Source organism: Symphalangus syndactylus, chromosome 19, assembly GCF_028878055.3.
Source record: "Symphalangus syndactylus isolate Jambi chromosome 19, NHGRI_mSymSyn1-v2.1_pri, whole genome shotgun sequence".
In the NCBI taxonomy this organism is placed as follows: Eukaryota; Metazoa; Chordata; class Mammalia; order Primates; family Hylobatidae; genus Symphalangus; species Symphalangus syndactylus.
Window position 1 is genome coordinate 18,022,443 of NC_072434.2, and position 14,075 is coordinate 18,036,517.

The 14,075-nt window shown below is 51.8% G+C and overlaps 2 protein-coding genes across 13 annotated transcripts in view; one reads left to right on the forward strand and one right to left on the reverse strand.

Annotated features, from left to right (window-relative positions):
- Window positions 1–14,075, forward strand: part of RBBP5 (RB binding protein 5, histone lysine methyltransferase complex subunit) — a 216,952-nt gene that overhangs the window by 123,639 nt on the left and 79,238 nt on the right. The window lies entirely within an intron of this gene.
- The window catches only part of NFASC (neurofascin), a 195,875-nt gene that overhangs the window by 16,771 nt on the left and 165,029 nt on the right, over window positions 1–14,075 (reverse strand). For 2 of the 12 annotated variants that reach the window (XM_055235344.1, XM_055235343.1), the window contains 3 exons: window positions 8,574–8,804; window positions 4,686–4,802; window positions 3,223–3,375 (listed from right to left, as the gene is read on the reverse strand). The exons of the other annotated variants lie outside the window; for them this stretch is intronic. In XM_055235344.1, the coding sequence (XP_055091319.1) occupies window positions 3,223–3,375; window positions 4,686–4,802; window positions 8,574–8,804 (501 nt within the window). The remainder of the gene's footprint in view (window positions 1–3,222; window positions 3,376–4,685; window positions 4,803–8,573; window positions 8,805–14,075) is intronic. 12 annotated transcript variants of the gene reach the window in all.

Below are 14,075 nucleotides of genomic sequence, written 5' to 3' on the forward strand. Positions count from 1 at the left end.
TGTCTCCACAAGACTTCCTTCCTCTTGGGAAAGAAAGTCATCATTCCAGGGGAAAGGGGCCACATGGGCAATTAGGAAGCAAATGTGGCTTTTCATTCCTGATGTACCAGGTGAAGTTCAAATGTTACCTTCCGTCCTTACTGAAAAGGTGAAGGAATTTCCTGTGAAGTTTGGACACAGAAGGCTGTTCAAAACCAAGTGGGATCAGGGGTAAGGTGGGCTCAACCACATCCCATCAAAGTGATTTAGTTTCTCAAGGACCAAAAGAAATTTAGGACATAATGATCACACTTACAATGGGACTCCATGACTTGGACTCTGAGAGGAAGGCATTTTAGCAAGGCCCCGGAGCAATTATATTTGACTGTCAACACCATACTCAATGGGTCTGTTAAACTTGTTTCAAGATTCCTAACAGATCCAGTAATATCAGTGTGCAAAGACCAGGGTGCGTTTAAACTTGCCACTCTCAGCTGTAACTGACAGGAGCCAGAACAGCATCCTCTCGTCCGGCCCCCACGCCTCTTACACTGGACTAGAAGACGTGTTTTGTGTGCCTTCCACACCTCACCCTGCAACACCCACTCAGAAACGGGCAATACACCTGCAAAGCAGACAGCTCTCATGACTCCTAATTCTAACTGGGAGGAATTGGGTTTGGCCAGGGAAGAAAGGCCAGTCACTCAAAGTCTGCAGAAGAATTATGTTCTAGAAATAGGGATAGATTAACAAATACAACGGGGATGGATTTTCCCCAAATACAATTTGGCTTGGCTGTTCTCACTTAAGCACAATTTGACACCTCTCCACCCCTTGCCCCATCCTGGCCCACCAAAGAGATGCTTCTCCCAAACACAGCAGAAGCTGACTGCATTCAGGTCCCCTGAGGCCCTGCTCCCTGCTCTCCTGAGGTCCCAGGCAGGCTGCTATCTGACTGCTGGCCCACTCTAAGCATCCGCCATCCTCCTGCCTTACCCCATCCCGCCCCCAGCACAGAAGGGCTGATGGGCCTCTTGGAGTCCAGGGTTATGTGTCTGTAGCCCCTCAGGTCTCTGGCTTCAGACACTTCAAGGAGGTGATTAACTTCCCATTGGGATTTTTCTGGTGAGGGTCACAGAGGCTGTCAGCCTTCCCAGTGGTTTCCTTCAATTTCCTTCCTGAACTGCTATAGCGCGTTCAAGTCTGCAGACTAAAGTGACTGCCTGTGGTTGTCTAAATGACCATGGTCAGGGCCCAGAGATGCTCACGAGTTCTTGCTTTAATGAAACACAGAGATCTGTGGATTGCATGGACTTGGCTCTGGAGTCCATCCACAGGAAGGAGAATGTGTATTTTTGAAGAATATGGACACACATTCACAGACTTCAGAAAGTGAAAATATTTCCTTTCCCTATGTGGTTTGCAGACAGTAATTTCCAGCCAGCCTGTGAGAGAAGTGGACAATATGTACTCAGAGCTGGGCTCATCAACCTGCCCACTCCAGCTCTCGCTGGGAGGAGTCTGGGAAGACTTGCCAGGGCTGAGTGCTTCATCACTGGAAAGCAAACTATCAAGATGAGCCTTTCCACCAAGTGCAGGAAAAGAGAAATGAGTATTTAGGTTCAGAAGCATACCCAGTATCAATCATTTTTCTGTCATGTGCTTAATACCCCAAATCAGGTTAGGACATCCCTGAGGGCAGGGCCTAAACCCTCACCCACAGCCCCAGGGCTTAGCACCTGGAGAAGTCAAACTCTGAAAGCAGGCTGCCCTGGTTTTGGCAGTCTTCCCTAGGATGGAACTCTATTTTCAAATATCATCTTTGCTTTTTGCTGCTGTGCTGGACTCAAGTATGTAATGAAGCAAAATGAAATGCACATACCAGTGAGCAACAGCTTGGGACCTCATCTGAGCTAGACAGAGTCCAGCCTCTTGCTCTGCTCGGTCCACTGTCCAGTTGCCTGGCCTGGCTCCCCTTGTTACAGGACAGGCTGGCCACTCAGACATCCTGCCTGAGTCAGCCTGGCTAGCCTCAATCAGGGAGCCCGACTCTCAGACCCTCTGAGCCTTGATGGCATGCAAATGTGCAGGACAGGCGGAGATACAGGGAGGAAGACAGGATGCTGGACCAGGAGGGACTAGGATAGAAGGGGTGGGGTGAGACGTTTACACAGATGGGCAGGGACTCCCTAGATGCAAGCTACCAGGATCAGCCTCGCCAGGCCAGGTGCAGGAGGAGTAATGAATATTTAAGTCAACATTCAGAAGTTCATATAAATCACTGTGTGTTTTTTCCCCTCCGCTATCCTGTGTATCTAATGACCTGCATCTGATTAGGATATCCCCCTGGAGGCAAGGTACTGATCCTTTTCTCTCTTAATCTCTTTCCCCACCCTTACCCTTAGCCCCAGGGCTTAGCATACAGGCCACTTGGCAGCCTGCTAGGCTGAGTTTAAAGCTACACACACTCAGACCAGCAAGTGCCCTGTAAGTATCTGGACTGCCAGCTACCTCTACCAGCACAGAGATTGCTGAACCTTGTACCCTTTGCTGAGCCCCAGTTGGCCTGTTCATTTGGCACAAAGAATATGTTTCTTCATCCACAGCTGAAGCCACTATAGAGCCAGAACCATTCCAATTCTGGAGAGTTTCTTCCCCTCTCCCTGCATGACAAAAAGTCACCTACTTTTAGGCCAAGACAAACTTGGGACAAAAACAAAGCCCCAAACAAGTTGTGTCACTTACTTTGAAATTTTTAACAGTAGATGATGGTGGCAAGGGAGTAACAAATGCACTGATCTCCTGGAGCGATTTCTAGATCAAGGCCCTGCGATGGCCCTATCCCCTGATCCTGCATGAAGGGAGCCAGCCCCTGTGCACACAGGCCAGGCTGCACTACTTTCCTGCAGCCCCCAGACCCACAGACAGTGACCAAATGTGCACACACACCAGGCAGAGCAGGGGGCTAAGTGTTCTCTGTTGTCATTAAACATCCTTTGTTTCCTTCTGACCCCCACAGGGCCACAATCACTGTTTCCTCTCCACTACGCATGCAAACTGCGCTCCTCTAGGCTTCCTGGGAGCCTTCAGCTGATGCATAATAAGAGCTGAGACACGCCATGCAAGGTGGGAAATGGGGTGGGGATGAGTCTTCTTTCCGAGGAGAGAGGCAAGCAGAAAGCTGAGGATGAGAATGAAATGCCCCATGCTCGCAGGGGATGGCCAGGCCAGGTCCCCTCTCACCTGTACTGGTCATAAAGGTGATGACGGTACTGCTGATGCCCTCGTTGTCCCGGGAATAAACCCGCAACGTGTATGTCATCCCGGGATAGAGGTCTGTCAGCTGTATAGGCTGAGCCTGGGCCTTAACTGGGACAGTTTTTTTCGTATGGTTGCCTGGGGAACAGAAACCTCAATCAGCCTAGAGCCAGGCACCAGGAGCTGGAGAGCCAGTGCTTAGGTCCTGGTCACCTGTCAAAGGTAGAAAGTGTGGGGGAAGGGACCGGGGAACCGCGGGTCCAGTCCACCATACAGACCAGGAGGTTTCCAGGCAGCTTCCCTATGCGTGTCCATGCAATACTAACGCTTTTAAACGACCCTTCAGCTGGGGACACCGTTCCCTCTTCTGAAGTTCTCTTTCCTCACCACAGTCTTCACACTAGACATATTATAACCTACTTCCTTAAACTCTCAGCTTGTCAGCAGATGCTCTGTTGCCCTGGAAGCGATTAACTTTTCACTTGGATCTGGCTGGTGAGGGCCAGAAAGCCAGTTAGTATCCCTCATGAAAACTGGAGATGAGCTGGGACTCTGCCTCTTGGCTCTCATTCCTAGTTTCACCTCTCATTTCTCACCATGTAGTGAATTCCCACATCAGGAAAAGCGTGTGTGGGTGCATGTAGGCTGTAGGGTGAATAGGGGTAGTAGGAGCCTGAAAAAGTATGGACCACACTATGGAGTCCAGGTGCTGTGGATGTGAACTCCTCCTCCAACCAGAGAGAACTAAGTCAGCTTTGCTCTCTCCTGAGAGGGTCTTTGGGTAGGCTATCCCAGGTGGATTTGCTGGCCGGGTTAGTTGGCTTAATTGCTTAGAGCACACACTAAAGACGTCAGGATGGTGGGTTTGACCCTGTAGGAACAGGGTCCTTCACTCAGGGGCCACACTCTGCAGTCCAACGAATCTGTACCCTTGGTCCCAAGCTCCAGTAAAGGGTGAGCAACTCAGCTCAAGCCACCAGCTGGGACAGATGGCTCTGGTCTGTGGCTCTGACTGGGGGCCGCTGCCATTCCTCTGGGAGCAAAGCAGGGTTATAGCCCAAGTCTGTGAACCGGCTCACCCAGTCTAGTGGAGCCTGACTTAAGGAGATCAATGCAGAGGACAGATTTGGCTCATTTGGGGGCTATTCAGAACCCTCATCTCGGGCAGGAAATGAATGAAGGGCCCCTTTACACAGGTCCTGCACAGACACGCAATCCTAGACTTCCACTAATGGCTTGAGAAGCCCCCTTCCTTCTCCTTGAGCCTGTTCCTCCCACCTCACTGCCGCCTGAGTGCATATCGATTTCATTAAGCCATAATTAAGCCAGGCTAAAAGGCCTCTCTGAGCCTGGGGGAGTTCACAGGATCTCTTTAATGGCATCTACCACTACCCGCCGCTGCTGCCGACGCCGCTGCCGCCACCACCACCCCGCACAGCAATGCTTACTGTCGATGTACTCAACCACAAAGTCAGTTCCGGGCCCGAAATTGTGCTTCCAGGTGATGTTGGCCCATTTACTGTTGGGGAGCACCGTGACGTTCCATATGGACTGCTCATCGGGGGCTGGTGGACGGGTTAGAAGAGGAGTTAGTGATGAGGAGGGAGTGGCACCAGAGACATGGACACACACACACACACACACACACAAGCGTGTGCATGCACGCACATGCCCACGCTCGCGCACGCACACATGTACACACAGTCATCTAGGAAAGGGGAGAGTCAGAAATGGCTGTGCACGGGGCCTGACAGAGCTCCAAGCTGCAGCCTTGGTGGCCAGGCCAGAGGTCGCTGTCCAGGGACAAGCAGGTACAGTCGGGAGGACTTCTGAGGGAGAGCTGGAAACTATGTGTCCACATAGGTAGGGTTAGGAATGAAAGAGTTTTTTTTTTTTTTTTTTTTTTTGAGACGGAGTATTGTTCTGTTGCCCAAGCTGGAGTACAATGGCGTGATCTCGACTCACTGTAACCTCCACCTCCCAGGTTCAAGCGATTCTCCTGCCTCAGCCTCCCAAGTAGCTGAGATTACAGGTGCCCGCCACCACGCCTGGCTAATTTTTGTAGAAAGAGTGGGTTTTGATCTGTGCCATTTGAGGCTCTAACCTGGACTTATTCCTTTTTCAGATCCCTTGTCGTGTCAACAGTGTAAGGAAAGGGGCCAGGAGAAAGGCCGTGTGGCCAGGAGGAGGAGGCCACACAGAGGAGATGTGTGCCAGCCCCTTCCCCTTCAAGCACAGAAGTGCTGCAGGAAGGAGAGGGTTATCTTTAAGAGCTGTGAGTCTTGATGAGATTTGCAGGAAGGATGGACTTTTGAAGCTGGAGGAGAATGGTGATCCAGACAGGTGAGGCTGGTCTAAGGAGCCCCTTGGGTTGTTCTTGGTCAGAGAGAAGCCTGGCTGATGTGTCTAACAGCTTCAGATTGTCTAAAGCCTAGAATCTCAGGGGCCCAAGTAAAGACAATGTGAAGCCTTCCTCTCCCGCGCGTGGACTAGGTGGGACCAAGAGAAGATAACTCCTTGACAACCAGCCCTCAGTGGTCCAGATACCAGAAGAATCCTGTTCTGTTGGCTTCTCAGCACCACCAAGTTTTTGATGCCTGATCTCTATGCAACACAGAGGACATTAATTATCAAGTTCCTATGAGCTGGGAGCCACTTTATCAAAGCCGTAGTGCTATCTGAAACCATAGCCTGTGTACAGGAGAATGGCACTAATCTTCAAACGTAATCATTTTTCAAGAGTCCCAGCAGTCTGGTTACCCTATTTTTCCAGCATAGATTTAATAGTGGAGTACTCGCATGAAGCCTTGTATTTCAAAGACTTTACAAGTGTGGCTCCTGTATATTTTATTAGCATGCAAGGGGGCACTGTCACCAACTCACTTGTCAAAAATAAATGCATAGAGTACATTGGTGATGCATTTATTCATTATCTATTTGACATGTGACTGAGCCTGCAGGGCTGGGGAAGTGATAAAAGATCTCCTGGTTTTCACTTCAAAGAGGTGCCTTCTGCACTACAACCTTGTCAGGCATTGGTTGCCCCAGGTGAATATGATTCATATTAAGTGAGGGGCCAAGAAAGTGATTCCACTGATGGCACTGTGGGGAGGGCAGAAGGTAGGCTTCCTTGCCTGTCTGCCAGACGCTTCAATTGTACTGGCCGCTTGAAGCCATCCCAAATTCCAGCTCCTTAGAATTTCATGGCTCTTGCTGGTGAGAATGAATTGTGATTAGTCATTATCTGGGGACTTGAGTTTCTTCCTCCTCAGCTCTGAGCCCTGTAAATAGCTAGAGAATTTGTGTTTAAACAGTTCGGCCACCAATATGAAATTGACTCAAATCTGGCTGTTTTAAAGGCAATGAAAATTGGGGTTCTTTTAGAAAAGGCCAGGCAATGGGAAGCCAAGATGATTTAGAGGTGGGAGCTGGAGGAAGGCATTGCCACAGAGACATCAGGGTGATGACCCGGAAGCACTAAAAAGTTCAAAGAGAAGGACCAAGCATGTGAGATATCAACACCGAGAAACACAAAAAGGGTCAGGGAGGGGAAGCATAGATTGTCTCACTGACTCCTGGAATGTAAGAATTAAGGAAGCTCCCTTGAAATCTGAAAAAGACAGGCTAAGGACAAATAAAAAGGCCTATTTCACCCTGAGAAGAGTAAACTTATGAAATATCTTTTCCCGAGATGTAAGGCACGATAAAGGTGAACACTCATTTTTAAACTCCTACAGCCATTCTGCTGCATTAGGGGAGGTAAGGATGGTTGAGGGGTGTTCCCAAGGTCTAGATAAGATCAAGGCCATGGTCAGGGCCTCTGCAGCATCTCACAGAACTTGAGGAGTGAGAGTCTGGAGGGGCTGGTCCTATGTGGCAACAAGGCCTATGTTTCAGAAGGCAAGTAACTCTTTGCTGGGGGAGCAAGAGCCACTTCCTCTCTTCATTTTTGGTTCATCTTTTCTCTGAACTCAAAGCACTTGTAGGACACAAAGCCCCACTTGAATGAAAAAGATGCCTCACCGTGGCCCCAAAGAACATCAATCACCAACCCACTGGTGGCAGCTTCTAATACCCCAGCAGGTTCCTCCTCAGCCAACTTTTTCCGAAAGTGCCTGTTAAGTTCTAGATGGCACCTGTGAAGCAAACCAGCATTTTCAGGGTCTCAGGAGCTCACGGCAGCTGTGCCTCTCGTCTTCCCTGACAGCTCACTTAACTCCATGTCATTGAACTAAAAACAAAATCCTCTCATGTCTATTAAGCCTCCATCCTCATTCAGGAGGCCGAGAAAAGTGAAGCAGGGTGGGAGAAAGGAGGCCTTGGAAGGCAAAGGGACTTGCCCAGGAGACAAAGGTGGTGCCCACTGGGTCCTACAATTCTACAACTGTGGCAGAAGAGTTCTGGGTGCTTCCTGCCAGCCCTGCTGGCTGCCTCACGCTGATTTTATAGCTGGCCTGTGGGCTCAGGAAGCTACAGACCTTCCCCTTGTTAGTAATAAAAGACTGATGCTCAGCGCTTGGAAGTATCGCTGAATTCCCCTGGGGTCTCCCCGAACCGGAAGAACAGAGCTTCCTGGCCTGGCTGCATGATACAGGAACAGTGCATTCTCGTGGCTCAGTGTACCAGCCCTGGGATCGATTCTTACCAGGGGGCTCTGAGAATGCCCGTAATTTTCCCTCCATGCCTGCATTTGAGGGCTTGGGGCATTAAGGGACTCCTTGGCAATACAGTTTCCTGGAAGCTCTGACTTTGTAAAAGAGTGTTCCTCGCGGGAGGAGAGGCAAGGAAGGAACAGGGGTTCTGGGAACAGAGCTGCCTGGCACAGCTACTCCCTGCTGCTCAGCCTCTAGGCAGGATGCAGACGTGGCCAGGGCAGGAAACTCCCTCAGGCCAGTTGTACAGTATCTGGTCCTTTTCCCCTCCTCACACTGTCTTCCTTCTGGAGTGCTCGGCTCTGAGCTGACTGCCTGACATGTAGCTGGAGGCAGTCCTAACATCTGGAACCTGGGGGCCCTGCCCAAGGAGTTTGGCTGTCTGTTAAGGAACAGGGATCTGAGGCTAGAATTAGGGGTACTGAGTGGTACACTACCCAAGGAGTGTGTGTGTGTGTGTGTGTGTGTGTGTGTGTGTCAGGGCCAGGCTGGGGAGATCTGGGCCTCCAGGCTACGGGACCGAGCATCTAGTCATGGGTGAGTTTCCAAAGGAAACACAAAGGGAGGTGGTGGTAAACACCACCCAAGATCCCACCTACTATCTGGGGGAGCCTGTGGGTTTGTCTGGAGACCACTGGGGAGGCGGGCCAGGAGGGGATGGGGAGCATGGGCGATGCGTAGTACCGGATTCGTGTATCTTAGTCCCGGAGGTGGTGGTGGGAGGACTCTCCGTGGTGGTGGTGGCAGCAGTGGTTGTAGTAGTTGTTGCGACGGTGGTGGTGGCGATGGTGGTAGGTGCGACAGTTGGGATGATGGGGACTGTTGTGGCTTCGGTGGTGGCAGCAATGGCAGTAGCATCGGTACTGCTCACAGCGCCCGTCGCACCCACGGTAGTCGGGGGCAATGTGGGAGGAGCTGAGAGGGAAATGTAAAACAGCCGAGTCTGGTTGGTTTGGCTGTGCCCGGCCTGGATACACGGCCCCCGCGTGCAAGGCAGGCAGCCCAGTGAGGAGATGGGGCTTAGTCATCAGGAGCCTCCCCAAGCATAACGGACTGGGTCAGACGGGTCGCAGCAACAGAAGACACAACCATGGGAGAGGAAGAGAATGAAGCCCTGTGTGTGTTTCATTTTCTTCTCATGGTCTGCGTGGCCCGAAGCACCCAGCATGCACCCAGCCAAGGATGCGTGAGGATGAGACGGGAAGGGGGCACACGCTGAGTCGCTCAGACCCCAGGGATGGCATGGAGCCCCAGGCCAAACACTGGTCAGATGCCACCCAGACACAGGCCCAAGCAGCACCAGTTGGGTCCAGCCCTGGAGCCCCAGCCTAGAGGTGGGCAGGTGGTGGGGCCCTGTCCAGCAGAGGCTTAGGGTGGCCTGCCATTCCCAACCAGTCACTCCAAAATCACCCTTTGTCATGCCTGCTTGAGCCCAAACAGCCACCCAAACCCGATGACAGAGAGGGAACAATCTCCACTCTGCGTGGGCGAGCCTTGCACGGCGTTCTGCCTGCCCTCGCCCTCCTCCGGTCTTGGCTCTCCTCGGTCATTCCCCTGCCTCTCCTCCCTCTCTTTCCCTTCTCTGTTCAATGGTGGCCCTTCCTGCAACCACTCTAATCCAAAGTGACTTCTTATAACTGCCTTTCTCTCTAGAAACTTTGGGTCCAGGTACCCCAAGTGCTTTGTGTTCACACGAGAACATGGGAAGAGGGAGCTAATGGAATGGCCTGCACTCAGCAGCACCACCTTCCCAGCCCACAGCAGACAGAGGAGTCCCAGGCAGAGCGAGGCGCGTGCTGGCTTCTTTTCTGCATAAATCTTCATGGGGCACAGAATCGTTCAGATCTGGGCTAACTCTCTCATGACACCCGTCTCCCACCCAAAGCTATTCTTGGATGTTGGTCAGCTTGGGAGGGCTAAACTTAGTATGTGACAACTTTTTCACAGGTCTTCTTTCCTGATATAGAAGGTCATGGAAAGGGCTGCCCTATCCTTACCCACAGATCTAATATTTGCTAAAGCTGAGAGTATGAGAATGAGGCCAGGCAGAGAGAGACAAAGCCACCTCCCCTCCTTGCACTTGATCTCCTGTGATCTGACAGCACTCCACTTTCTAGTATTGATGCTAATGGGGCAGTAGGCAGGGACTTTAAAACACAGGCAGCTAACTCTCACTCCCAAGGAATCCCACCCAGCCTCAAATCTCTCAGGAAAATAATATCCCCGAGAAAGGGGCTCGGGCAGGGAGGGATGCCAGAGAAAGAACTGCCAGAGAGCTTTTTTTAAGGGAGAGTGAAGTGATCCTAAGCCTTCTCAGCCAGAGCCTGCCCAACAAAAGCCCTTTCATTCCCTTGGGTCTCCAGTATTACAAGTCCCTCTTTGGAGAAGGAGGGAATACTCCTGCTTCCCTACTAATAAGATCAGAGGTACTACTGTGCCCTGAGGGTGCTGGCCACCGAAGTCACACTGGGCAGCTGACTATGCCCCATACGTTCCAGAGGTTCCTGGGCAGGCTCAAAGCTCACAATGCTATATTCCCCAAACCCTGGTCAACCCACAGACATCAGGGCGGTGTGGGGAGGGGTGAGCGGTGGGGCAACTCTCCCTCTTAGATTCTTTATTCAGGGCTGTGCTCAGTCCAGGATGGCCTCAGCCCTGGAATATAAGCTCAGCACTAAAAACACTCAACATGAGGGAATTCACTTATCCCCACCCACCGACACACACACACACACACACACACACACACACACACACACACACACACACTGTGCACACATACATGGGAAAGCCTGAGAGACCCATGCAGCAAAGGTCAGTTCTCTCCCAGGCCTGCTCCCTGCAGCTCTCATGGCCATAGTTACACATGGGCTCTTTCTGCTGCTCTGTGCTGCTGGAACAGACCTGGAGAGATTATTTTGTCTACTTGGGCAGGACTGCTCTGATTTTTTTTTTTTTAATTGAGACGGGATCTTGCTCTGTCACCCAGGCTGGAGTGTAGTGGTGTGATCATGGCTCACTGTAGCCTCGACCTCCCAGGCTCAAGCAATCCTCCCACCTCAGCCTCCCGAGTAGCTGGGACTATAGGTCCAGCTACAGGTCCACCATGCTTGGCTAATTTGTGTATTTTTTGTAGAGATGGGGTTTTGTCATGGAACCCAGGCTGGTCTTGAACTCCCAAGCTCAAGCAATTCTCTGGCCTCAGCCTCCCAAAGTGCACACCTGCTGGAGTTCCTTGTCAATAGTATATTTTCTAATAATTTCTGACAAATCAAATGCTCACAGGGTAGCCCTTCTCATGACTATCTAAAAGGCATCATTAGAAAACACTCCCTTTGGAGGAGGTTGCAGTGAGCCAAGATCGCACCACTGCACTCTAGCCTGGGCGACAGAGCGAGACTCTGCCTCAAGTAAACAAAACAAAACAGAAAAGCAAACACTCCCTTTTAACCTGAATCATCACGCTGCACAGTGCAGGAGCCTGGGCCTCCCTTCCTACAGGTGCAGTGGCGCTACATTTCCCAGGCCCCAGAATCCAAGTCAATCTTCCCTAAAGCTTTACACTCTCTCATGTGGCCCTCAGACTCGCAGAGACACACATGCACTCATACCGCAGCAGGGCCATAGCTGGGGGCACACACTTCCCAGGATGTTCCAGTGAGTAGCTGGGGGACAGAGGTGTCAAGAGAGCCCAGGTGACAGCATTTTCCTCACTGGCCCTGCTGGGCAGAGGCAAGGATGAGAGATGGTTCTGGAGATGTTTCTACACTGCATTGTCCCCTCCCCTGATGGCCACTTCTGCCAAGTGTGGCAGAAAGGAAGCATTTTTCTCTGATGATGGCTATCTAGCTGCTTCCTGTCTGGCTCAGGCTTAGTAAGAGGGAGCAAGAGATGAGAGAGAGGAAAGGGGTCACTTTCCGGCAGCCTCCCTGGGGCTCCCACCATCGAAGTTACCATAGAGGATACAACCTCAGCTGGCTAAGGTCACTGCTGGCACATCTCCGACCCACTCATTAGCTGTGTCTATTGTCCCAAGGCAAGACAGGGCGTCCAGATTGCTAGGGAGGGTGGAGGAAAGAAGAAAAGCCTCCGAGGGAAGATGCAGAAGAGTCAGGCAGTGAGCTGTCAGGGGGCTAGTACAGGTGGGAACGAGAGGAGGACAAGTGTTCCATGGGGAAAACCTTCCACTGCTCAGGTCCAAGGAGATTCAGATTATTTCATCTCCTGGGGCTGAGGTGGAGGAGAGCATAGAAGAGCAATGAAGCTGAGAAGTAGGGCTTACCAATAGAGCAGCACCAGGCTGGGCAGACACATGACTGGGCTAGGATGTCATTTCCTGCCGCAATAGGAGCTACAAGTTTGGAAGCAATCCTGGCCAGCGCTCAGTGGAGACCATCAGCCTGGCGACCGAGGAGAAGGGGGCAGAGACTCTCCGTTAGCTAAGGGGGGATCCTGAGTGAGCTAGAGCTGGAAGCACAAGGCCCCTCCTAGAAGGCAGCGTCAACCTCACAGGTTTGTGACCTAATGCACACTGGAAGGCACCCTGGCCGCAGCCAAGGGTTTCCCAGGAGGGTTTCAGGGAGCACCATGCATGAGATGGAGAACAGTGAGGAGAGATGACATGTGTCATTCATCTTTCTGTCCCAGAACCTGCCACGGAACAGGGCACCTATCAAGAGCCCACCAAACATTTGCAGACCTAAGCTGGGTCAAAGAAGAGGACAGCACTTCCTAGACATTCCAAGGTGGAAGGTTTAGTCCAAAAATGTCCACATGGCGTGTTGACAACCCTGGCCAAATCACAGATTGTCAGACAGATGGGCAGCAATCCTAAGAGACTGCAGATACAGGTGGATGAGAGGGATTATCTTCACTAGGTGAGAGATGAACAGGGCAGTTTGGGGAAATAGTGCCCAGGTTTGGAGAGGACGAGAGGGAAGTCAGCAGTGGGCTGGACGCCAGGCCCACGTCAAAAACATGGAACCCGAGTTTCGTTGCTTGGCACCTGCTCATTGTGCAGAAGGTTCTTACGCATTTAAAGCTGAGAACAGCTGATGTTATCAGCACATCTCATTTCCAAAAAAGTGCAATCTGCCTCCACTGCCATGTCACGTGGAAGCTGGAGCCCAGGAAACATTTGATTGAGACCGTGAGCTCATGCTGCATGAGTGTAGATCTTTTCTAAATGGAAAGTAGGAAGTGGGGTGATTGCAAAGATACCTCTCACCCACTCAGTAGAGGGACAGCACAGGTCAGCACAGATGCCCACTGAACAAGACAGACTGCCTGCCGCCAGGCCCACCTGCCTTGGGTCCCAGGGTGCCAGAACAGGGGAGGTGGACAGGGAACTGCTTCCCCATTGAGCTTGCAGCTGATTCGCCTGGTGCCCTCCCTGCGTTTCCTCTTCGTCACGGGAGAAACTTATGTAAACTTCAAGCAGGAAGTCAGGGAGGCCCCCAGTGTGGCAAGGATGGCTCTCACCCTGTTCCCCAGGCCTGGGATCACCTCTCTGCCTCACATCTTCACAGGGGTGTTCAGACCTTGTTGGGAGGCACTGGGGTGGTGGGTGATGTTGAGGGCTGAGGGAGAGGGAAGGATGATGGCAGTCACCATCCACAGATCTGGCCGCAAAACATACACAAACTGAAGGAAGCAGGGTGTGCAACAGAAATAGAATCAACCTAGGATGGGGGTGGGAATGAATAAGCAAAGGCGAGGAGGAAATCGAATTGGGCAAGGTGGCATCCCCTTCCTAAGCCAACCCTCAGATTCCTGGCCCGGTCCTCAGCCGTCCCTCCACTGCCTGGCATGTAAGGAGGCTCTGGTGAACACTTGCTTGTAGCCTTTGCTCTGCCAGGGTGAATCCTGTTCTCATTTCCCATCTGATGTAATTCAGGCTCAGAGGAGGGCCTGGAAAGGAACCCTGGGGTCCCCTGCCTCGTTTCTCCAGCCTGGGGACAGGCCGACTGTGATGAAGAGCCCTTTGATGACCCCCAAACCCATGACATGAGGACTAGACAGGAGTAACGTGATGAGCAGGTCCTAAGCCCAGAGCTGGCCAGCACCTCAGTCCACTGCAGATCTACCTCCCACACCCCGAGAGTGGAGACTGTTCTTAACGATAAAGACTTGGAAAAGCTGAGTTTCTGAAGGGTGAGGAGACAATCAGCCCACGGTGCCTGCTGA